General features: G+C 42.2%; 1 protein-coding gene across 1 annotated transcript in view; it reads left to right on the forward strand.

Annotated features, from left to right (window-relative positions):
* The first annotated feature begins 3,748 nt into the window (after positions 1–3,748).
* USF3 (upstream transcription factor family member 3) overlaps positions 3,749–26,022 on the forward strand; it is a 42,311-nt gene continuing 20,037 nt past the window's right edge. Inside the window, exons 1-4 of the mRNA XM_074896919.1 lie at positions 3,749–3,852; positions 20,749–20,813; positions 22,993–23,021; positions 25,332–25,414. Coding sequence (XP_074753020.1) covers positions 3,805–3,852; positions 20,749–20,813; positions 22,993–23,021; positions 25,332–25,414 — 225 coding nt within the window. The 5' untranslated portion in view covers positions 3,749–3,804. The remainder of the gene's footprint in view (positions 3,853–20,748; positions 20,814–22,992; positions 23,022–25,331; positions 25,415–26,022) is intronic.

Raw genomic sequence — 26,022 nt, forward strand, 5'->3', positions numbered from 1 at the left:
CTGGAGGGCCTGGAAGGCAGAGCTGGAGAGACACTACTACCACAAGTGCTACTTCATCACTCTGGCCTCAGCAGCAGCTGCAGAAGCTGGAAAACTTCAGCTGTGCTTAAACTGCTGTAGCTGTTCTTCAAACCATGCAGCTTTGATCTGTCATGTTTCTTCCCTTCTCCACTCTCATCCCAGTCACACCTCTAACAGCCTGTCCAGTTTTAGGCAATTCCATTACTCCTTTATAGGGAAACTAGCACATACTCCTGATCATTCAAGTGACATTTTCACAAAGCTTTGCTGGCTCTACTAGTATCTTAAGGCATGCAGTTCCATTCCCCTCACTGTATTCAAAAATTGGTTATTTATGGGGTTCGTGTAATAACTTATGGTGTACTATTATTTTAATGATAATAGTTTGCTTTTTTGTTACCGAGATGATTATTTAAAGAACAGTTCAATGCCAGGATCTAATAAGCGAATGGTAAGTTAAGTCATTGACGTTGCACAAAAAACTGGGATTGTAGGGTTTTTTTTCCCCAAGTGTGTACATCGCCCTATTTACCTGTGCTGGCTATAATTAACTGTTACAGTGCTCAGTCACTCAACATCAGAAAGTTCACCTGTTATTCCTCATTTTGACTAACCTCCAGCAAATTTTTACCTTGCTACTTCCTTCTTTAAAAATCTGTTGAGGAGTATAGACCCCAGCACAAATCTTCAACTCCACTGTTGACCTCCCACTAGTGTGAAAACTGATCTTTTATTCCATGCCCTGTGATTTCTGTCTTTTAATCAGTTCTCTGTCCTTGTGAGGATACTGTCTCTGAACCTGTAGCAGCCTAGATTACTTTTGGACAGGGATCTTTTATTTGAAGTCCTTTTCAATCTCTACTAATCTCTGTGAGTGAGTGTTGTAACCTGTTCCTGGCAATACTTTTTCCCCTGTAGGGGTTCTTCAGATCTATTCAACCCATCTAGCCCAGATACTTTCTATGGGATGTGATTGTTTCTCACTGTTGCTGTTGTGCTTTTCTCTTGTCCATGCCAAGAGGCATCAGTCAAACTAGATGATGGAGAGGTCACCTTTTCTGTATCTTTTTATCCTGCCTTTGTTCCTTCCCAGTGCCAAGTCTTTCAGTACTGTAAAAGCATTCAGTTTTACTACCATTTTGCCTAAAGGCTTTGTGGCCACACCAGATCAAGCTCTTTGGGATGCTAAGAGAGTTGCCAGCTTTCTCTTTCACTCACTTGCATGGTATATGGCTCCTAGCCCAAGAAACAATGCTTAGGGATCTGGTGGAGTTGAGAATAGTCAGTGTGAGGTTAATGGTTGGACTGGATGATCTTCAAGGTCTTTTTCCAACCTTGATGATTCTGAAACTCCTGCACCTGGGGAGAAATGTGCTGGCCTGTCTTCCGATCACCTTTCTATCAGCTGCTGTATCACACTTAGGCCATTACTGTTCACTAAATTACTGAATCCAAACCTGCACTACAGCCAAGTATTACGCCCTCATGCAGAAAAAAAAAAAGCACTCAAGTTGTTCTTGGTATAAAGTTGCAGAAACTCTTCCTTTTTACCTGTCACACTAACAGGAAATCAATGTCCGTGTAAAGCTTTTCCAAATATTTGTGCAAAAGCTGTTTTGTTTTTTCCAAGCTATCTTGCCATATAATTGCTAGTCCATATTCACTACCAGAAACAGGCTACTGACACTCAACAATTTCCTGTTATGTATGATTTCACCAGTGCATTTTTTGCCTGCTGCTGGATTTTTGCTACAGTATTTCCAGTATTTAACACCATATGGGTAATCCAAAGGTTTATGAGCTCAGACTCCAGAGCACAGTAGGGTGGCAGAAGGTAAACTTGGCTTTGCTGGTTTGGACAGAAGGTGCCTTTTTAGAGAAAAATCTTCACTGAAAAAGCACACTTCCTTTTAAAAGAAAAAGTAACTCAGTGACAGAGCACAGGTATTTCAGATTTCATTTATCCTCCAGTTTGGTTGTGTCATGTCAGAACTAAAAACCATGAAAACTGGAAAAGTGCATTTACATTCATACTTTACGTTGTGAAGTTGCTATTTACAGTAACTAGAATTTCTCTGCACAAAGAGCTTGGGCTTTTAAACTTCTTCACAGCTGGCAAATGGGTCTTCCACTTAATGTCAGCTGCAAGATTAGTTTGCAAGCAGCAGCTATTCAAAATTAAATGGCTTTTTTTTTTTTAATCTAATTGCTATTATGACTCAGCAACAGAAAAGTTCTTGGACACTGCTTCAGAAACTTGTCCCTCTCTGTATTATATAATATTTTAGGAGGGTATATGGACACAAGATGCTTTCTGGGGGGAAAAGGCATGTTTTCCACAAAGCTTAAATGTCACAGCTCTGCCTTTTCAGGTTGTCTCAAAGAGAAGAGGCTTTGCAGCTCCAGTATCACTTACAGGTGAGCAGAGATATGAAGTACTTGTAAAATACATGTGAAAAGAGTTCCAGAAAGTAACTGTTGCAGAATATCTGTGGAAGGAAACTACTGAGGCTGGAAACAGGAAGGCTACCTAATGACTAGTAATTGAATTGGAGAGGTGTTAGCAGGAAATACAAACTCTGGTAGTGGGGAATTGTTAACGATTCTGAGTCCCTAATTTAGCTGAAGAAACACTTTTTCTTAAGCTCTGATTTATTTCATGAGGAAGATGGATGAAGGGTCTTGCTCCCTGGAACTAAATATAAGCACAGGGTGCCATAAAACTTACACCGAAACAACTGCTTCTGTTACAGAATCAGTGATGGCAAAGAACTAACACTCAGAAGTTGGTTGGGCTCATCATAAACTGATGCTGCTTATAATTTGGGAAATCTTTAGGTAGGTGCCTTTTGTTCTTTTAATCTCGATTCCTTTCCAGAACTTCGACTGCGGGGGAAACGGTGCTGTTTCAATGCATAAATGTTGTTCTCGATGAGGTCTACCCAGCTGAAATGCCGACCAGCTTCCTTCGGGTGCTTCCCAGCACCTGACCAGCTGCGTTCGACGTTCAGCCGTTACCAGCGGCCACTCGTTCGAGTTTTCCTTTTAAACGTTATTCTGACAGAAAAAGATTTTACATCTGAAAGGAAAATAACTTACTATATAAACACGGGGTTTTTTTACCTGCCGGCGCCGGAGGGTCCCGTGTGCTGTTCCGCCACGGAGGTTCATTAAGCCGCCGGAGCCGACCCCGGGCCGCAGAGGTTCGCTCCTAAGTCCCCTCCGCTGGCGGCGGGCGGGCGCGGTGCTGGGAAGGAGCGAGGGGAGCCCAGCGGCGGGGACCAGAACCCCGCCGGACCCTCACCCCGGGGCGGCCGGCCGGGGAAGAAGCGGTTTAAACCGGCGCTGAGGTAACGGCGGCGCGACACGGAGCACCAGCGCGGCCGCTTCCTCTTTAAGATTTTCCGCCCGCCTCTCGCCACGCCGTGTTCGCCTTCCGCTCTTTTCATTGGTCGGCTAAGGTGCCGGTCTCCGGCAGTTCCTGTTTCGGCCACCTTAACTTGTTGACGGTTCGCATGCCAGTCTCAAGCTCTCCGGCCTTTCATTGGGCCGCCCCGCTAATGTTTGTGGTGTCGATTGGTCCACGCCGGCTCCGCACCACCCCTTTGCGGCGAGCAACGCCTTCCCCGTCCCGGCCTTTTTTATTGGCCTCAGCGGCTCAACCCGTGCGCTCGGATTGGCTCGCTGCGGGCCGCGCGTGCGAGCAGCAGGGTGGGCTGCGCGGGAGGGGGCATCGGAGTGGAGGCAGCGGCGGAGAGCTGACACGGGGTGTCCGCTCGGAGGATGGTCCCCGCGGTGGGGCCGCCGCCGCTCAGCCCGCCCAGCCCCGCGGTGAGTGCCGGCCGCTGCCGCGGGGGCGCGCCCCATGTCCGCGCTCACACCGGAGCCTGGGCAGCGGGAGGGAGTGGGGGTGGGGGGGGAAGGAGGGGCGGGCCGGGGCGCGGCAGCGGGGCCGGGGCTGAGGGGGCGCGGGCCGCGGGGGGGCTGCCGGTACCCGCCCTCCCCCCGCGGCGACCATCGCCGTGAGGAGGCGGCGGGCAAAGGGCGCCCACCCAGCCCCCGCCCCTCCCCTCCGGGCGCGGGGCTTCGGCGCCGTCACCGTGGCGACGGCGGGGCCGCGCCGCCCCCCATCTCCACCCCACACCCCCCGGGAGCCGCTTCGGGCCTCACCGGGCCGGGCCGGGGGCCGCTCCCCGCCCGTCTCGGCCCGGGACGCCGGTGGCGGCAGCGCCGTGGGGGCGACCGGCGACCCTTTGTCTGCCCGCGCCGCTTGGTGTGCCCGGGGGCTCCCGGCCCGGCCCGCGGGGGCTTCGGGCCCGGTTTGGGTGGGAGCTGCGGGGCCGCAGCAGGCCGGGCGGTGCATCCCCCACCCCCATCCCGCCTCTCCCCGCGGGGAGGCGGCTGGAGAGTGCGGGCGGCCCTTTGTGGGGCGGCCGCTGACTGCCCCTCGGGTGCCGCGGCGGGCACCGGGCAAGTTTTATATTTCGGTCGTGAGGGGCGGCCGCCACCCTGCCCCGCGTGGGTGAGGGCTCGGCGTGCCGGTGTGTGGGGTCGGGGACAGCGCCAAGATGAAAATACCTGGGCTTTGGAGATTGGGGGTGTTCGGATCATGTTGAAATCTTGATGATCTTGAGGCAATTGACTGTAAATCGCTGTGGAGGAAGTTAAACTTCGGAAAGGGGAAAACGTGGGCACTGTTTCCCCAACCGTAACATCTTTTCAGCACAGTCCAGGATAGTGAATGTGCTGTGCATCACCTCTGTGTGCTCTTGGGCAACATCTCAGCCTGGAAGCTGGTCAGCTTCAGAGCACAGTATAAAAGTTTGGCTTTTTTATTTAGAATTCGGCCCCTGGAAGCAAACTTTTCCTGTTGGGTGTGTTTTCAGCTTGATCTAAGTAAAGAAGGCTTCTGGATGCACTCTATTCCTTCTCCACCTAGTAATTTTAGCTCTCTGTCTGATTTCAATCAAATTCGCCAGCGACAGAGGTCTTCAAGACTTTGAAGCCTTTTAGTTTCATGGAAATCAACATCTGACAAGTGCAGAAGATCACAATTATTGCTCACGTGAAGGTTGGGGCGCCTAGAATCCAGCTCCTTGTGACAGGCAGCACAGGTGAACCAAGTCCATCAGCATAGACACGACTGGACACAGCCGTAGCACACCGTTTGTCCAGGGAAGTTTGTAGGAAAAGGTGGAAGTAAGGCAAAGAAAAAGGGAATAGTGATGTGTTGAGTCATTAGCCACACAGACATAGAAAATCACACATCTTTATTTTTGCTTTTCACATCATAGTGTGGCCTTCTATTAGATTCCACCCAAACGTATGATTGTTAAATACTTTTAGCAAAGATAACTTAATGATAGCACTGTTAAGCATTCAGAAGTCAGGTAATGTAATAGCTTGCTTTGGAAGCACTATTTTAGATTTGCTTTTTCATATACAATGCACTGGGACAATCTTATTTATGTGATTACGTTACACAGCACTTAAACTGCAGAGTATCACTGGCCACTGGTGAATTCTGTGCAGTAATCAGACAAATAGGAAGGAGGAAACTGCCTATGGGGGAACAGTTATTATTATAAGGATTTAGAATTTTTAATTTTGACTTTCAATTAGTGCAATAATAATTCATAGGTATGTTTCGGGGTGAAATAGATTTGACAGCTGAAAATACACTTGTCACTGAACGGGGAATAGGCTTAGAACATGCTCATGTTATGAGCATGATTTAAAAAAAAAAAAAAAAAAAAGATGCATCTATTCAAATTAACATATCAGGTATTTGAAGCAGTATGAGAACATTACAAACTGAAGTATTTGGATATTGTTTATTCCCCTAGAGACTTATTCCCTTAGGTTACGGATAAATGGGAAGATTTTAACGGAGTAGATGAAAAATGGTGGTGGGTCGTGGAGGAGTCTGACAGCTGCCAAGAGATAATTAGGATGTAAGTGCTTGGTAGTGGCTTTGCTGCTTTGACTCCTGGTTTTCCAAGTAGTGTTCCCAGGAGCTGATCGGGGACAGGCCAGTGACTGTCACTCGAGTGGCGCTCTGATGTGTGCCTGGCATGTGCCTGCTGTGCACGTCACGGACTCGACGTTTGTAGCTGAAGTTAGTTGTAGCCAGAAACTCCAAAGACACTTTCTGAACAAGAAGTCAAAAATTCAGGGAACGTGTCCTGCTGATGCTTTTGGCCACGCTACTCCAGCTGCTTTTCATTTTGTCTCTTCTTGGGGGAACGTAGAAGATGCTTCTGACTTTTTTAAAGGGAGGAATTAAAGAGCTGCTTTTATGTGGGTTGTTTTAGTGGTGGCTTTTTCCCCCCTGTATGCTGAAATCGTAAGAACACCTCTGGCTTCCAGGTACTGAAGTATAACGAATTAGGCAACAAAGAGATTTGGAATAGCGCATTCCAAATATTCAACATGCTTTTAATTTACAAAGTGCATTGGCATAAGGTGTGTGAATTTGTAACCAATCATATCCAGTTTGGATGTGAATTAATACAATGTATGGATTGGGGTTGGGTACTCTACAGGGTAGAAGAAAGAAATAAATGCATAAGGAAGTCAAGGGCTGGGGTGTGCTGGATTGGACAAGAGCCATTCTGTTGTTTAAGTTTTGTACTGTTGTGCTTGTGTTTTTGTAATAAGTGTTTGGATCCAAGATGGTCTTAAAAATAACTTTTTTAATTACATGTGACTGGGGGGAGATATAAGTAGCATAGCATTTGATATGAAGGGATTCTCAATGTATCATAGTTGCTTGCATCATAGGAACTTGTAAAAAATATCATGAAGTCTATGTCATTTCAAAGGATAGTGAGTAAGTGTCACGGCACAGTGTTTCAGCTGAGACAGTTTTCAATTAAATAACAATATTGAACGTTGCCCCTGATTATTAAAACGCCAGAGGAGACATGTGCCTAGCTGTGTGTACAAACCAGGTTTTTAAATGAAAATGGATATGCAAAACGTGTGCATGCATAGCATAGCATCTGACAGCTTTAATGTTCCTAATCATTTCATAATGAGTCAATTCTCAGGCCTCTGAAGAAGCGTTATACTTGTCTCCAGCCTGAGGGACTGCTCACCCTTTGCGTTGCCAGTCACTTTATAACTCGGTTCCTGTGCTAGCATTCTTCATCTCCGACATGTTTGTGACTCCTTTATTCTAGTTGAGTCCCTTGGGAAGACGTTTTCCTGTTCTGAAGGGTATCAGTCATAATGCGAGTGGTGTGTGTTCTGGAAAGTCAAGTGAAAACATCTCAGACTGAATGCTTGAACAGTAAGCTTTTCTTTGTTTCAGATCGTAGTAAAATACATAAAGGTCACAACTTCAGGTTCCCTGATTAAGAAACCTTGTGTAGTGCCCAGTTTATATAATGCTAACCTAACTTGCGGGTTAAAATACAATTCCAGCTTTTATATGTGCGTATCATGTGTCCAGTGTGTACTTTGGTTTGACCTTACAAGTGTAGCACTGTTGTCATGCTCTGAATAAGCATGAAAGTGAATCTGCTGTGTGCACAGGACTGACAAATTGTGTGTGAACTGTTTGTTTCCTGTATGAAAAGCTATGGCATTAGTCTTTCAAGGTGAATGAGTTACTTTTGCAACCATGACATATGATAGCAATCTCTTACATCAGCCATGCCGTGTGCCATTGTGATTCAGATAAGAAGAACATAGCAGACTGTTAAATATGTTTCATGCTTCCTGTTAACAAGTGCCTTTCTCACCCAGTCACCTGAACTTCTGTCAAGTTAATTGACTGAGATGAAGACCATGAAATCAGATCAATGCCATCTAAAAGCACATCTCAATCATGCCAGTACTCTAATACAGAAATGAGTTCTTTGTGGTCCATCTTTAGTGAGGCTGGAATGATCGGGGTATGGCTCTATTAACTTTCAGGTCTAAATGAAGGTTTCTCAGGTCTTGTGATGTGAAACTCATTGCTGTGGTGGGCAGCGCTGTGAGAAAATAATTGAAAACACTGTTATTTAGGCTGCTGACACTATTAAAAGCAGCGTAAGCATATTATGGAAGAGGAGAGTTTAACTCTTTAAAGTTTTGTTTCTTCTTCAAGTAACTGAAGTTTAAACTAACTGAAACTTAAAGTGAAAATAGTGTTGTCCATTTGTGGTGCCTGCCTGCATCTGTAGTCTAATGAGGGGTTGGCTTAAGGGACACTTAATTCATGACAGCCTTCAGCCATTGAAGTTGGACTCTGCTCTGCTTTCATGCATCAGTGAAGTTAGCTAGAAATTGAACGCAAATCCTGGATGGGCTGGAAATTGCCTTTTGCTCCATACTACAGCTCTTCTTACTCATTTACTACAATAATAAAATGGTGCTAGCCCAACACCGCGCACCTGTTCTGCTGCTTAAGGATACCAATTAAACTCAGACACCAGAGTGAAAAGAGCAGGCATATTTTACTAGTGATAACAGTGTAATACAGAAAACATGCAGTAAGAAAAAGCAGAATTGTGCACTTAAAGCAGCAAACAGCAAAAACCAGAGTAATGCATTAAGTCATTATTACACGAGAGAGAGAATGGAGATAAAGAAAAATACATCACCACTTGCATATATTATCATCATCCAGCCCCGCAGTGGCTGGGGAGCCCCGGTTACAGTGAGGATTTGGAGAGCCTGTCCTGGCAAGTGGGAAATCCTACACGCTGCGTCCACCCGTAGGTGAGGCACCCAAAGTCGCTGCAAATGGGCCCAGCCTCATATACCAGAGATCGACAGGCCAGAATAGCCGGCACCTTTGTTTTGAGCGGAAAATTTCTGGTTTCATTCTCCTGTTGGATTCCACCCAAAGCCTGGCCAGGGCTCAGGGGGGGAACCAAGGGAGTTTCTAACAAGGCCAGATACTTGGGTTCTCAGCCTTGAACAAGGCTGAACAAGGGAAGCTGGATACATTCTCTCCTCACTCCTGATTATATTTTGTCTAAGCTGCCTCTTTCACTAGTGAGTTTACATACTTTGTTAATGATTACAGACTAAGTTAGCAGCTTCAGCTTGGGGCCTGTTGTTCAGGCTTCAGTACTTCAATGCTTTAGCACTTTTTACATCAGCATAAGCGCATTGTTATAACTTAGTACAATACCTACTAGCACAATGGCTTTCAGTTATAAAATATACAGGATTCATCTATAGGTCAACTCTGGCTTGGGCCAGCTGGCCAAGCCTTAGCACTTCAACACCTCCATGTCAGCAATAAGAGAAGGAACACCACTTTTTCACTGCTGGAGGATCCATAATATTCAGAGATGCTGTTTAAAGATTAGGTATCTGTAGTTTAACCGCTTGATTCTTCTACATAAGTCTCTTGCTTGTTGTAAATTTTGAGACTTCCTGTGTAATTGGAGAAGTTTAACTAGTTTTGGCATCATCTTGGGTCATAGTTCCACAATTATTAAGCCAGTGCTGCCACCGCAAGAAGCAGTCTTGTACCAACATAAGCAGTTTCAGTGTCCTTGTTTGGGAGTGGGGGGTGTCTTTGCAATCCTTTTGCAGAGTAAATTTTAAGTTGAAGTAATGTTCTTGTTTGGCTTCCTCTGTGAATGCCAGTGAAGTGGGGGAGAAGCTACATCTCTCAAGTGTTGTTTTGGAGCAGGTAGGGCAGTAGGGAAGGGTAATCGTCTTACAGATTTTCCTATTATTGCTATAAGGGCAATTTAACTAAGAAAAGTTAGGTAGCTAGTCTAGCATATGTTGCAGTGTAAATTGTTGACTGTTAGCATTCAGATTTGATAAAATAATACAAGCAAAAAATTGTATTTTGCAGTGCATCAGGTTTCAACTGCTAGTTTTCTTTTGGAACTCTGTAGCTTGCATCTCAACGTGAGGAGAGTTAGGTTGAATGCCTGGGCCCAGAGGGTTGTGATCGGTAGCACAAAGTCTAGTAGGAGGTCAGTAACTAGCAGTGTACCCCAGGGGGTTATTTCTGGGTCCAGTCCTGTTTAATATCTGAATGATGGGACAGAGTGGACTGTCAGCAAATTTGCTGATGACACCAAAGTGGGAGGAGTGATGGATACGCCAGAGCATCATGCTGCCGCCAGGAGGGACCTCGACAGGCTGGAGAAATGGGCTGACATCGTGTGGTTCAGTGAGAGCAAATGCAAAGTCCTGCATCACCTGGGGAGGAACAACCGCATAAACCAATACATGCTGGGGGCCACCCAACTGGGAAGCAGCTTGACAGAAAAGGACCTGAGGGTCCTGTTGGACACCAAGTTGAATATGAACCAACAACGTGCCCTTGTGGCAAAGGTGGTGAATGGTATCCTGGGCTGTGTTAGACAGTGTTGCCAGCAGGTCAAGGGAGGCGATCCTTCCACTGTACTTGGCACTAGTGAGGCCACACCTGGAGTCCTGTGGCCAGGTTGGGGTTCCCCAGTACAAGAGAGACATGGACATACTGGAGAGAATCCAGTGAAGGGCCACAAAGATGATGAAGAGACTGGAGCATCTCTCATCTTAGGAAAGGTGGAAGGAGATGGGACTGTTCAGCCTGGAGCAGAGACGGCTCGAGGCGGATATCTTATTAATGTATATAAACACCTGAAGGAAGGGTGCAAAGAGGATGGAGCCAGGCTGTCCTCAGTGGTGACCAGAGTCAATGGGCACAAACTGGAATGTGAGAGGCTCCATCTGAACATAAGAAAACACTTTCTTAATGTGAGGGTGACCAAGCATTGGTGCAGTTTGCACAGGGAGGTTGTGGAGTCTCCATCCTTGGAGGTACTCAGAAAACATCTGAACATGGTCTTGGGTAATTGGCTTTAGGTGGCCCTGCTTGAGCAGGGAGGGGTTGAACCAGATGACCTCCAGAGGTCCCTTCAACCTCAGCCACTCTCTGATTCTGTAATACCTTAACTTTCTTCAGAACCTAAGAAACTCTCAGAAGAATGCATAAAACTAAAAAAGTCAATATTCATAGTCACATCTTGCCTACGTGACCATTGGTGTGTCATCACCGTGTGTTTTTAGTTACAACTCCAGCAGTTACCATTTGAATTCAAAATATTAAAAAGTGGTGATGATTTCTATTTGGTATAGTGTTTGTCTGTATTCAGTCAGCATCTGTGTGCTCTGTACTGAGTTGCAATTTCCTTGCTCTGTGTTATTAGCTAGGGGCTGCAACTCTGCCCTTGAGCCTCTAACCAGTGGTGCCCATAACACTTGGACACTCTTTCTTCTGTCTTGCTCTCCATGGCTCAAGTTCAAAACTTCTGTTGGAGGCAGCTGTTGGGTACTTAGCTGGTGTCTGTGTTTGTTTTAAATGAAAGTGGGGGAGGGCTGCAGACTTCTTGGGTTTGTTTTTGTCTGTGAACAACAGTGATGCTCAGTCTCAACAGCTGATGATTTGGGTCATGATCTGAAGTAGTGGTGTCTGTCGAGGTAGTGTTTTATACTTGCTGTGGTTGGAAAGTTATAGAGAATCCCACCTGTAAATTGTCTCAAGAGGCAATTCTTACTTGCTCTGTCTGTGGTTTTTCAGTTTTATTCTGGGCGGGGATGGGAAGACCCTGTGTTTCTTAGCTTGAAAAAATTAAATGAGCTATCCCTTGCTAAGGATACACATTGGAGATCTCCTTCTTTTAGTTTCACTTCAGGATATTCTTGCCAAGTCAGTCTCAAGTGGCAATAGGGAGATGATTTCAGACAGTGATAGAAAAAGAAGGTGGAGGTAAGGCATTTTAATTTTACAGAATGATTTTCTAATGGAGACTTGCAGAGTCGTGGTATCGGTCTGTCCCTTCCCTTTACCCATTCCTTTCAGACCTCTGCAAAGTAATAACTTGGAGATCTGGTTCTAGTTTCTGCTCCTTTGTCAGTGCTAAATTTCTACAGTAGTCTTACTTGCTTTTTTAGTGCTTTCAGAACTGCATATTTACCCCGGAATAGCTCATGTACAGTAATTCTCCTGAGCTAAATAAGTAGTTCCTAAAGCGGTAGAATTAATGAATTCTGGTTTCCTATGGATTTGCACCTAGTGGTTCCATTTTCCGCTGTCTAACATACATCGATCTTGCTTTTAAATTTCCTCTTTGAAAGTGTTAAGAAAGCCTGCTTTCTGTGGTCACCTGGGCTGAGATATCTTTAGTTGGAACCTCTCTGTTAAATCTAATTGAAATAGTTTGCAGCTTTATCCGTGTCAGTATTACTCAAAACATCCAGATGAGTCCTTTATTCCTGGAACGGAAGCAATTGCTCAGTGGACCCACTTTATATACGAAAAACTCTGAAGAGCAAAGGTGCAAAATAGCATTGAGGTTGTGCAGGAGAATGAGCCCTCTTTGAGCCCACTAAAACTTTTTGTGAAGAGCCTGGAGTGAAACGTACATTGCAAAGTTGTGGGCTTTTTGCTTGGTTTTGTTGGTTTGGGGACAGAGTGTGTGTGGGGGGGTGTTTAAAGATCGTTACAGCTGGCAGTAATGAAAGCACCAGTTCTGGAATCATGTGCTGGCCTTTTCTGAAGGACGTGGCAATACATTGTCTGGATAGATGCTTTGGAAGTGCTTTCATGCAGTTGCCAGTTTCCACGATTCTGAAAGTTGAAGGGGAGTTTCATTAACTAATTCTTGTGAAGTCGATGTACTTAGAAACTGTGTTTCTTAACAGTGGAGTTGGGGAGTAAGTTAGATCAGCTAGTACGTTAAAACTGAAATACCAGGTTTTGGTACCTTCTATCTCGGCCTTTTTTGCCTTTAAGATCCCATTAAGATTCATAAGGAAATCCTTTACTCTGGAAAGTCAGTGTTTGTAACCAAATCTCAGGATGGATCTCCTCTGCGTGTTGTAAAGGAGCTTTGTAGTGAAGACCCATAGGATATTGCTTCCTGTATCATGAACCCTTGACAAGTTCTTAATTTGTGTCAGATTTCTCAAACCCCACACCTATAAAGTATTCAAGAACTAGACTGTGTAATCCTTTGTACTTAATGATTTACATCTGAAAAGATGAATTTAAAAAATAGACACATGAACTCTCTGGATGCCCTGCACATTTCAGTTCTAGGATATTTTGCACTGCTTGTAGTTAGGGTCCTCAGGAGGGAGCAGCACGTCAGTTTATCATGTGTCTGTGTGTCAGGCATAGCTATCAGGGAATCACTTGATACCTCCTCAAGACCTTACACAGCTTTATAAATGGACTGTGAGGATCCTTTGTAGTTGCAGAACAAAAAGGAGCTCGGGTTAAAGCTAAAAAACATAGCAGAGAATAGTATTCTGCCTGTATCATTGTGGCCAAAATGAAAGTTTTTGTGTTTTGATTCTGAATTGGGTATTAAGCCCTATGATGAAGTACTGTTCTTTGAATAGAGATTCCATTTGGAGATAAGGGCATGTCAGAAAGCAGAATTAGGCTCTTGCTGAAACTGTAGCTTCTACATTTGTCCAGCTGGTCTTTGGTGTTTCAAATACAGCTTTCATATGTGGATGGCTTACTCAGTTATAAATAATCATCTTGGTCCTAGTATTCAGAGACCATGGTGATTTACATGTTACAACTTTTTTCAGGAAAAATAAATTATTTGTTCTTTTGGCCTTGTGCTGACAGCAAGGTTTGGCTCACCAACAGGTGCTCTTGCACCAGAGTGGAAGCACACTCAGCCTTAGCCCTGCTACAGGCAATCGTTGTCATCTAATAGAGGTAACCTAACCCATACAGAGATGATGATGACCTGTTATAGGAAGAAGTTGTCTGCAATCCACTTTGTATTCAGTTAGCTTTCACCATCAGAACAGAGTTTTTGACTCCTGTGTCAAGCATAATTAGGTATCTGATTTGAAAATAATTTTCTATTTTGAAGCATACTGCAGATCACTGGGCATTGAAAACCAGGGAGATGAATACTGTCTTGCAAGTTAGAAACATTCTTCATGCTTTCTCACTTCCTTCATGAAATTGGTATGTGGTAACTTGCGAATCTTAACAAAATACGTGAAGAACATGGGGATCATGAGGATTTTCCTGGTGATTGCTTTCTGATTTCCTAAAGGAAAGAGTGAGGTTCCCCTTACTTTGATCTAAAGTAGCTGAGGACACTCTTAAGGGTGACAGCTCTGGTCTTTGTGAGTCTAGCTTGTGCACTGATTGTGTAATTACAGCTCTTTACCTCCCAAATGGCTGCTTCTGTATAAGGGTTCATCCAGACCACAGGAGATAGTTTGCATTTCCTTTACTAGCACTGTGCAGCCCCGGGCTGTCCGTAGTACCAGGATCGTCCACACAATGTGTGTGGGTGGCAGCAGCTCACATCTGGATGCAAAATGTTCAGAGATACCTCTCCTTAAATACTTTTCAGAACATCATCAGCAAGTAAGAGACTGGGTTCAGTAGACGTGATCTCTCTCTGCTCGTCCTCTAAGGTTTAAAACTAAATGAGGCCATACTAACCTAGGGAGACTTGAGGGGCAACAGTAGAGCAAGAAGAATAAACATGAGAGGTGGAGCTTTAGGTGATTAATAGGTGATTTTTTTTTTTTATTTTTTAATTTTCCTCCCTGAAGTTTCTTAAGCAGATATGGTCAGGTTTTCTCAGAACGACCCTACAACTATGCTGTCCTGAAACTGCATGTTAGTAAATGGTCACGAGCAATTATGTCTTTAATATCATGAAAATTATAAATTAAAACAAAAATTAATGTAGATATGAGGGATTATCACTTGAGTGATAATGCTGCTTCTTCCTCCAATGCTGTTACCCCCCCCCCCCAAAAAAATAAAAGGAAGTTTTCTTTCTTAGCTCTTTTGCATGTTCTTATTTACTGAAACTTGATTGCTTTAAATCAGCAGGAAAAATACCAAAGGATCTGAGTTTAGACAGTACAAACAAGAGGTAAAAGAAAAAATTCTAAAAGCAGAGAAGGTTTTTTTCCATCTGTTGTTATTTGCAGACACCTTAAAAAAAAAAAAAAAAGTTACTTGTTTAACAAGTTTTAGCTTATTGGCATTGGTTTTCTTAACTTTTGCAGAAGCTCTGGGAACAGTCTGGTTGCCCTAGGAAACTGTCAGCTGGTTTGCCTCGGGAATGTGTATTCTGTGAAAAGCTGAGATAGCTCTCTCCTGCCCTTTACACCCTCGTACATCTTCCTCAGCAAAAGGTGGTGCATGTTGCGACCAGTCTGATGCCAGCTGGTCAGCCAGCGCATATGTGCTATGGAGCTGGTCACAGACCACACAGTCATCGCTGACCTCACTCCTCCTCTGCTCAATCTTAGGTTTTTGTGAACATCTGGGGAACTTCATAGCTTTGAGAGGTTTCATTTATGTCGGTCAGTAGGCTCAGCTGTTGTTGTGGGTGAAGAGAAATGGTGCAGTAAGAAGAAAAGCTTGGTTCCTTCAGAAACCAAACTGAATGCTATTAAAGGGATTTTTACCCTTCCCAGGAAAAAGAGTACTCTTCAATTTCCTGCACAGTAGTCTTAACAGGTTACTTTTATAGGCAAAAGTAGTTGATATATGTAGGTAACAATCATAAAGGTAAGCTTTCGGGTTTCATTTCCTGCAGTCGTTTTCTTAGGTAAATGCAAAATCGGAATATAATTGTTTCAATGCGGAATAAAGAAAAGGCAGTAAATTATGTCTTTTTATCTCAAGGGCACCTTGCTTGTGATTAAAAGCTTGGATTAAGTCCCTGGCTGAAGCTAGCCTTGTTCTAAAACATGCATAGAAGATGGGAAAAGAGAGCTGCAGCAGTCACTGTAATGAATGAAGAGGACTCTGTCTTGCAGGAAGAAAATTTGCATTTGAGTAGTTATTGTCTGTGCCTTGGAATTGATCTTAGCTTACAGCTAGCTACGTGATTCCATAATTACATGGCGAACTACATGAGGTGTACAAAACTAGTAAGAACGGTGAGATTGCAGCAATGGAACAGCATAAGCTTGCTGAAGTCTTTTGAGAGGCAGAAAGAAAGATTTGGACTGCTGGTAGTTTTACAGAATATGCATAGCTGCATATTAAAAAGATTCTTTCTGCCTCATATAGAGGAATGGAGTGGCTTTATTAATTTGAGGAAGATTGGTTTGTACAGCCAAAGATAACAGATTGGAAGAATTATTTTCTTATAAAATAAATATTAAGGTTGGAAACACTTACTAAATAAAGAATGAAAAGTTAATGTCAAATAAAACAAACTAACTTTTTCTTAAAAAGCTAAATTTGCCAAGTGCATATGTTTTGAAGGAAAGATTTCATAAAATAAGTTGCCAAAAAAGACAATTTGTTTTTTCTACCCTACTTTTTCAGAACTCTAGAGGAAATTAAATTACATTAAACTCACATCTCTGGAACACAAAATATCTTTTCATTTCTGGGGATGACATTGCATTTAAATTAAAATCGATATTTCAGGTTGATATTATAAGAGCTGTAAACTACATAAAGCTTGAGGGAACCTTGGTACTAAATAAATATAAATGTGGAATTGCTTCTCCTTCATCTGGCTATAGAATTTGGAATTACGTTCTCTCTGCAGAACACTTTCAGCTGAGTCTTGAGCATATTTCATGAGTGAACTTAAAATACATTTTCCCCCGAGCTTATAAAGCAAATACACGTCTTCTGCTTTAGAGAATCATTGAAGGAATCTCTCCGTGAAGAAGTATTACTTGAGATGGAATGAATAAAGAGAAACCCATTGTCAAAGCTCTAGTGATACAACAACTGTGAGGAAGAAATGGAGACAGTATAAACATTACCCAGCAGCCCACAGAAGTCTCCATCTAGGCAGTATTTTAAATTATTTTTAATTTGCAGAGCCCGTATTTTCAGCAGCTCTTAAGAATACCACCACCTGGTGTTGCCAGCTTTGTTTTGAGGTGCAGCTAGTAAAATGCAAAGGTTTTTGTCCTTATAGTATAAGAATAGGAAAAAAAAATTCCATTCCCTGTGCTTCTTATCTTAATCTAGCAATAGAAGCCTCAGCATTGTATACAAGTGCTGTTTATTAACTTAACCACCTCTTTTGAGGTAGAAAATCAGAAACTGAAATAAACTAAGTTGCTAATTAGATAGTGTGTACCGCCTTGTTTTTTCTTGTTGCTCCACAAAACTGCTTTGAAATACTTGGGGGGAAACATTGGTCAAATTGTGTGATAAATTTCTGACCTAAAGAAATTCCACAGTAAAGAGAATTTAGAATAATATTCATTGCATTCCTATGCCCTGTCTTCTTTATGAAATGGGCTGTAGATCCCAGCAGAACGGAAGCGTATCAAATAGAAACTTAAGTTGTTTGTGTTTGATAGTTTGTGAGGATTATACACTCACTGTGGTGGCATCTGGCTTGAAATGTTCAGGGAATGGCTCCACTTGGAAGAAGCTTGGTGACATAATTTTTAAAAGATGAGCAAGGGAGGAAGAAAGAAATGGAAAGTCTTTGACACATTGTAATAAAGACTTTTCATTTTCTCCAGATTAAAAAATGGTTACAAACTGTATTAAATTTCAGCACAAAGTTCCACTAAGGCCTTGCCTGTCTTCCCAAATACTGTATACAATGTATTGCTGAATCATTAAAGGCATCTGCTGAAGAGGGAGAAATAAGGCAATCAGAAAATTGTGTGGATCATGACTTTGGGAGGTAGGGACACTGCTATTACGAATAAGAATTTTGCTGAAGGGAAGCAGAAGCATCTTGAATATGGAGAGCCTGTGTCAGGAGGGAGAAGGGGGTGCTCTGACTCAGGGTGGAGGGAGGATGGGGATGTGGATGTGATCTGGCCTATGTGCAGGGAGAAGCACGTGGAGGCAGAACAGCTGTGTTTGTTCTGGGGGAGGATATTTGTGGGTGCTTTTTTACACCCTTTACCTCCACAGAGTGGTGCTTTATCTGTAGCCTTGCATGGCAGCTGGCCATCTAAATTCACAGTAATGCGTTCTGTATTAAATACAGTCATGCAGAAATACTCCTTTGGTTCTGAAGTTGTATAACTTTGCAAGATTAAAAAAAATATGGTTGCTTCATGAATGCATTAGTCTTTTTAAAATTCTAAGTTCACCAAAACTGAGACCCCTTTCATTGTTTTGCTCTGATTTCCAGCATAGTTGTCGTAGTTTAGCAATGCCCAATAAGAGATACATCATCTCTGTCCTCACAGAATGTGCAGAAAAGTGAAGAAACCAGGTAGACTGCCACAGGATGCAATCCAGTGTCTGTCTTTTTCTAAGTATAAGGTTTGTGAGCTTTGCCATACCAAAACTATGTCCACATACTCTGTGCTCACATCCTTACCCCACTACACAGAATCAGGACTGTATACGCTGAATTAAATGACCCCTTTACCCCCTTGAATTAGCTATTTTACCTGATAAACAAGGTATTGCCGTAATGATGGATAAATGAGAGTATAGTGTTACTGGCTAGCTGCTCTGCTTCTCGTGTCTTTGCTGGTAGCCTTCATGGGTATAGATTCTGCTGGGCTGCCTTGACTGAAAAAAACCCCACTAAAACAAGGTGTGCTGACCTCAGTCTCTCCATGTACGCGTGAACATCTCTCTGGTTGCCAACAGTGTAAGAGATGGCTGGCTCTAACCAAATTTACTGTTTTCATGACCAGAATCACATACCTGTTAAACTCTCCCAGCTAACACCTTCATCACCACCTGATACAATGAACACAGCTAGAATAAGTGAGTAAGTACTACTGACCATCACCAGCTACACACAGGAAGGAAAACTTGTAGATGCCTTGGGTGGGAAACTGGCTTTCCTGGCTTTCAAAGTTGTAAATTTTCACTAGCTTGGAGGACCTGAGATACCACCTGAACTAGTCTTACCACGTATAAACAAGAATAAATTTGTTAGCGAATTAAGCTAAATGGATTTAAAGGAGAAGAAATCTGGTTTTAAGATGAAGTAACACAAGGTAATTTATAAGAGTGAATGAAAGCGCTGAACTCACATCACTACTTTCTTCCACAGTAAAAGATTCTTAAGCCTGTCAAGTTTTTTTGTAGTTCGTGCAGAGCAGCATGGTCAGTGAGAATGGAAAAAGCAAAACCTGTGGAGAAATATAAACTGATGCACTCTTGTTGATGGACTAGGGAAGTCTTGTGGTGACTGTGTTTCAGGTAGGCTGTATGTAGCACCCAGCAGAGCAGCGTAATGCGGTAACTCGTCTCAAAGAGGATTGCGTCTTAATTTTGTGATGGTGTGAACGCTGTTGTGTAGGTGGAGAAATTTAATTAGATTCCTGAAAACTTCAGGCACTTTGAGTTCCCCCGAGCTGGATGTATTTGCAGGATACCGCCTGTTTGCTTTCCTTCATGGTTTGCCAACATTTCCCATGTCTTCACAGGAATAAAGTACTTAAAGAAGGGGTAAAGCAGTAAACAGCATCAGCCCCAATGTTTCTCCTCAGTTAATCTTTACTGAAGGAGAGGACTACATCAAATTAACCTTTTAGAATATAAAGACTGGAGAACGGCATCCAGGTTCTGGTCTGGTACAGTACAGATTATTTCTGTTGACTTTACACACACATACACACAGATGTGTGCACAGAGCCCTTTCCCGTGTGTTTGCTTCAGTGCTTTGGGAGCTCTATAGATGGCTAGTTTTCTGGTTCATAAGGATTTTTGTTTTGTCTTTTGAGGTCAGTGTCAGTGATGGTAGGCTCGGTTTACATTAAGAACTGCTTGGTGTTGAAAGTTATATTAAAAACCGCCCCCACTTCCTTACAGTACAAACAAAACAAACAAATAAAATACTCTAAAGATATGAAGCCTGTTAAAAGAAGCCGATGAGCTTTCCAGGAGGAGCCAGGGAGAGGTGAAGCCACAAGGAGTCTGAGGGCCCATGGGAAGAATTGCAATAACAGGTTGGTTGGTGAGAGAACGAGCAGAGCATGAAACTAAATATAGAGCTCAGCCTTATCAAAAACAGATTTTTTTTTTTTTCCTCTTGTCATCTACAGTATACTTCATGTTACTTGCTCTCTAAAATTCATCCGTCTGGTAGATACATGTTCAACTGTCATTGACTTAATCTCTCTTTTTTTTTCATAATGTTTTTTGTTTGTCTAAATACAGGCTACTGATGTGTTCAAGCTGAAGACAAGTTAGGTGCAAATATTGGGCAGTTATGTGTAACTGCATTTCATAACATTATTTTAAACTGAATTTTATATGTCTGAGAACATCGGGCATCATTTTTGGCCATTTTAGGCTGTACATGAATTCAATAGCAAGTAAGTGTTGTTACTTGCTACATCAATAGCACTCTAAATTTGTATTTAATAAAATGTCCTCATTGTAGCTTGTATTCTGCTTAGCATTCATGCTTTATTTAGAACTGGGAATTGAATGCATATTCAGTTAGGAAGGGCGCTGGTGAAGGAGAGCTTAGCTGTACCTCCTCCCATTCAAAAAACAATCATAGACTCTAATTTTCCTTTTTTTTCCTTGAAGTCATCAGTATTATAACTTTTTACATTTAAAATACTTGAACAAATGGAAACCAGTTCATCATAAACAGTAGGGGTTCACAAAGCCCCCCCATAGGTAACATACTTCCTTTTTAATGCTCACATGGCCAGCTTCTTTACATCAAAGTGATGGACTTGTGCATACATTGTAGTATGGCCCTGTCCTTGTGGTCAAAGGCAAAACGATATAACAAATGTCATGTGCTACGAATTCAGAAGAGTGCAGGAGTTGTTAATTTCTTCTACAATTTTCTTCAGGCTCTATTCTCCGAAACCATGCCAGAGATGACAGAGAATGAGACACCTACTAAGAAGCAACATCGGTGAGTTTCTGTGGCAAAATTACAATTCTGTAGTTCTGTAGTCTGTGGTCATGTCGCAGTTAGGAAGTTTCTAGCTAAAAGTGTGGCAATAAGGGTGTTGACAGGAAGTTCTGAGCATTGACCAGGGTTGATCCAAAAGTTTGGGAACTGTGGCTAGAAAACTCACTTTCTCTCTTCCCCTATCTATGCCCAATTTTTTGTCAAAGACATGTCTACCTGGGCCACCTAGGCAACAGAGATTCTTTGATTATTACACTGACTACTCCAATGTGTATAAAATTCTGTTGCCATCTCAGTTAGAGTGCAGCCTGTATTATTGCAGAGACTCCTGGTAGATATTGGGGGGTCACTGTACTAATTTTGACAGAGTGATTTTGATTTCTTCCTCAACTCCCAATAGAATCTGGATGTTACTTCTCAGACCTCTGCCGGAACTCAAAATACATCTTGAGGTTGTACAGCAACACTATGACCAAAATTTGTAACTAAGTGGCTCAGAGCTCATTACAACTTTTCCAGATTTTCATTCCTTTGTAGTAGCATGTTGATCTAATACCGGACTGGCAGGGAATCCTTCAGTCCCTAGTTAAACCCAGCATTCATCTTATGCTAGCTGGTCACATAGGATATGATTTATGATAAGAGAAGCTCAGAGAGAACATTGATTTGTCCTACAGAATTTTTTTCAGTCTTTGTGGACTTTGTGACTCTTTCTTACCCCATTAATAAAGTATTTTGGATTCTGTATTGGTAATGGGAATTAAAGGGCAGCTGGTTCTCTCCAGCCCATATATTCTTGTGCATATTTAGGATACATGATGAATTCTGACTGGCAGATGATTGTTTTGGATATAAATGGAAGAACTGTAGCTTCCTGTAAAATAGGAGACCATTTTAAATGATAGCTTACATGTATTCTGTTCTGTGGTGGTGCAAGTTTTCAATGAGCAAAAGATTCATCATTTCCTGAATAATTGTAGAACAGATGTGCAGGCTTCAGCTGGCATTTATTTGACTTGTTAGGCGTTATTTCTTAGCAAATGTTTCCAGGTCTGACTATCTGAAGTAACAGTACTGTCTTGTAATCGCTAAGTTGCTCAAATGCACACTACTTTTGGTCAGTTATACCAGAAATAAACATCAACTCAAAGCATAAAGGATAATGCCCCATAGTAATCACACGTGTCATCCACATACATCTTGCATTCTCACTTCAGATCCCTTGTTACATCTGGACTGTGCTGTAACAGTGGAGAAAGAGAGCAGAAGATGCTACTCTGCTTTTTGCATACTCTACCCAAATGTCTAGACTGAGAGTGCACTGCTGGACAGAAATCTTTTGAAAGATCTTTTTTTCTAGAATGTTTCTTTTTCCAGAAAATGCATGTGTTGCTTTATATATGTCCTGAAAGTATTTGGCTTACTGCATGTGTACAGTACCTCTGATTTTTATGTGTAGAGTACACATTTGGGATTTACTGACTTCCAGCAAAGCCATTTGAGGCATTGCACAATGATTCTGACCTGGTTGCCATCAGTCCAGAAATCCCAGGTCAACATCTGAAAACAATGACAACCCTCACATGCCCAAATTACACAGAATTTTGAGGCAGTAAAGAAGAAAAACTGCAGAGGAATGGTAACTGTGGTTTCTCACACAAAGGAAACATGTTTGATACCAGAAGGTTTGATGTCTGAAGGTAATGTATCTGGAAAAAATCTATTTGCTTCATAACATCTTCTGTTTCATTGATCCAGTGATCCAGTGAACGTAAAAGCAACATTTCAAACAAATACTTAACTACCTCTCTGGTCAGAAATAGAAATGTTTTTTTTACTATTTGGCCTTACTGAATGCTGGATAGTGTAATAGTTGTCACTGAAAAGAAACATAAACCTCAGCTCTATGTTATAAATATGTAAAAATAATCAAGTGGAATATTATGCCATGTCTTGTTATACTGAAATTGATTTAAGTCTGAACGCAATTTTTTTTTTTGTTAGAAACTGTTTAATGTCCAAGACAAGTCCTTTTGAGTTTGACCTACTATGTTCTTATTCACAGAACAGAATAGAATATTTAGTATTTTTAGCTATAATGGAAATAATAAAAGAAATACTTGTTTGTATATTTTTTCCCTTCTGTTTCACATCCCTGTTTTCCCTTTATGTTTCACAGAAAGAAAAACCGGGAGACACATAATGCAGGTAGGAACATTATGCCTTGTTGTTTGATCTGGAAATAAGCACAGGTGCTTCGAACTAGTAAAGGTTCCTCCGTAGGAGTTTGCTACACTTAAAAAACCCACCCTACCAAACACCTTTCTGTGTCCTTGCATAGAGTATCTGTGCAGAAGGGCTTCTTAATTGTTTTTAGTTTGCTGTTTTCCATGGTACAAGGTTACAGTAGCATGCCCAGGTTTGAAAGTAGGACCATGCCCCTGGCTTTCCAGTGCTAGCAACCTAAGAAGTGAATAATTTCAGTTGTGTTCAGTTGTAAAGGAAAATAAATGCACAGGCACACACAAATAATACCCATCTGTCTTTAAACAGAGACAGATGTCTGACCTGAGAGCTTTAGAGGTTCCCTGGATTAGAAATATTCCAGTAACCTGTCCCTGAGGCACCCACCTGGATGTTGATATCCCAGAAATTCTGTGTCAATACTGGCTGTATGTTGCAGGAGTCACATCCCTTGGGCAGCAACTAGTCAGTGTCTAGCTCCAGTGCCATCTTCTGCAAGTAGCAGCAGGGGGATGGACTGGGAAAGAGTCTGACAGGTTTGGGCCTGATTTATCCTAATAATTGATTCCAGTTCTTCTTTTACTAAACAGCACTATTGTGTGGTTTTTCACAAACCCAACTGGTAAAACCACTGAGTATTTTCCATGTGAAGGCTATGGAATATAGTGCTTGCCAGGCTGTGTCCAGGGCGCGGCCAATTTCTTAAGGATTAAGAAAGATCAGGAAATAGTCTTATCAAGTCTACCTTTAAGATTGCTGACCTCATTCTAATTCTCAGTTCCTGTTTTACTTGCCAATAGTTTTCCAAAGTCTTCATCTCCTGGGCTGGACTCTGCAAGATGTGGGGACCAGCTCCCTTCAGCCCTGTAGCTTGCTTAGTCATTAGTATCTGGACAACCTGAGTAGCATGGAAAGTATTATCAAAACAAAGAACATGTCTTTCTAGCCACTGCGATATCTGCATGTATTAGTAAGATACATAAAAATGAAGTCCCAAGGATCATGTGTTTTAATGTTCATACAGCTTCCCTGATTTACATGGTAAATTCCTTGCAGAAGAGACTTTGTCTTGCTGTGCTTAGTGTATTTAGGCCTGTCTCTGTCAACACCACCAGTCCATCCTGAAATGCAAAAAACAATTTAGTAGTTTGAAAAATGTAAAATGAAGAGACAGACTACTGAAATAAAACTATTTAAATTAAATCTCTATATCCTTTTTAAAGGAGCACAAGAAAAGATACTCACCTGCAGATTGCTGTTTGTTTCTGTGTGCCACCAAAAGCAGCTGGGCTCACAAACCACAGGGTGATACTCAGCACAGTGAATGAAGATACATTGATATGAATCTTGACAAAGCCATGACAGAACTTTTTTTCAGGCTTTTTGGGAAAAAGGCATCTAGTAGTTTTAGTTTGCATAGAACACCAAAATATCTTGGTCAAAAAAATTAACTACATGAGAGTGAACTATGTTTGAAAGAAGCTGACTATGGTAGGTGGAAAACAGAGATTAATACTGTCTGAAAAAAACATGCTAGACTTGTAGCATAGAACCTTTACACCAGTGTTTAGGCCTTGTGAAAAGGTAAATGATGTTACTAGAGGGCTATAAATGAAGCGTTTTCTGACTTTCTCCAAAATAGCTAATTCACTGGAAATACTGTTCACCCAATAATTATGACTCCCAGTCATAATTAGACCCCGTGGAGCACAGAACATAAAAACCAGTAACTGACAGTCCATATGCCTCGAGCTTCAGCTATATTCAGTGTTAGCTGCTCCATCAATATAGATTGAAAACTGGTAAAATCTGAATTATTTCTCTTTTGGTGCTAAACTTGACATTGGTATTTAAGAGACACAGATTTCCCTCCTAAATGTGAAAGTGATTCTTTCCATAATCTTTGTTCATTTCCTTTCTGTATGCATAAATTTAATCAGTCTGCTTTGTGAAAAGAGTTTCAGAAAACTCAACTCGAAAGCATTATCAAAACCTGAATTTTGAGTTGCAGTAACTCCTCTTTTCCATAAAGGGATCCAGAACATCCCCACCTTTTAAACATATGGCTGTTTATGTTACAGCTCTCAATTCTGCTGAGTATTAATTCACTAACTGACATTTACTTTAGAGGAGTTTTTCTCCTCTCTTGACTTACTGAGGGTTCCAATACATCATGAAATAATGTATTTATGAGTCCTTACACTGGTAGTAGTTGTGCTGCTGCTGTGCTGACTTGCTTGGCCGGATGACACAGCACATGTTATTTTTGCTTAGTGGAGAGACATCGAAAGAAGAAGATTAATGCTGGGATAAACAGAATTGGAGAACTCATTCCCTGCTCACCAGCACTTAAGCAGGTTAGTATCCTTTCAGAGGTGCATACAAGTTTTCTGTAAACTGCTTTTGTGTTTCCTTTTCTGTGGAAGTATAAAAATTTATTTTGCTATTTGTTTGGGGAAGAAGGCAAAACTGTCTGAATTAGGTTTTTCAGCGTGTTAGCATGTAAAAAATTATTTGTAATAGAATTCCTTTTTGGACGTGCAGGGCCACATGAATGTAATTACACAGATTTTGAGCTTTTTATCTGAAAGTGTTGCATATGACTGCTAAAGGAATGAAATGGTATGAGTTGGACGTGCTACTGACTTTCTCCTCAATTCACACATGCGGTATTTTTGGGCAGGTGTAACCTAGACTAATTACCCACAGCGATTTGGTCAGCTTGTTGATGTCTGCCTGCCTCTTCGATTCACACAAAGTTCTCGTTCAGGGTGCCTGAAAGTTGATAACAACAGAAGGTGACAATCCTGTCTCGGCTGCTGCCTGCCCTGTTGCGTTGTAGCTGTTCACCCTTTCCTCTGTAGGAGGGGTGAGACAGAAGTAGGTTGAATCTGGCCGGTGGGTTGCTGCTTACGTTATGCAACTCCCGTTTGTCAGGTTATTTTCTACTGATGCTGTTTAATGC

Source organism: Athene noctua, chromosome 1, assembly GCF_965140245.1.
Source record: "Athene noctua chromosome 1, bAthNoc1.hap1.1, whole genome shotgun sequence".
Taxonomy (NCBI): domain Eukaryota; kingdom Metazoa; phylum Chordata; class Aves; order Strigiformes; family Strigidae; genus Athene; species Athene noctua.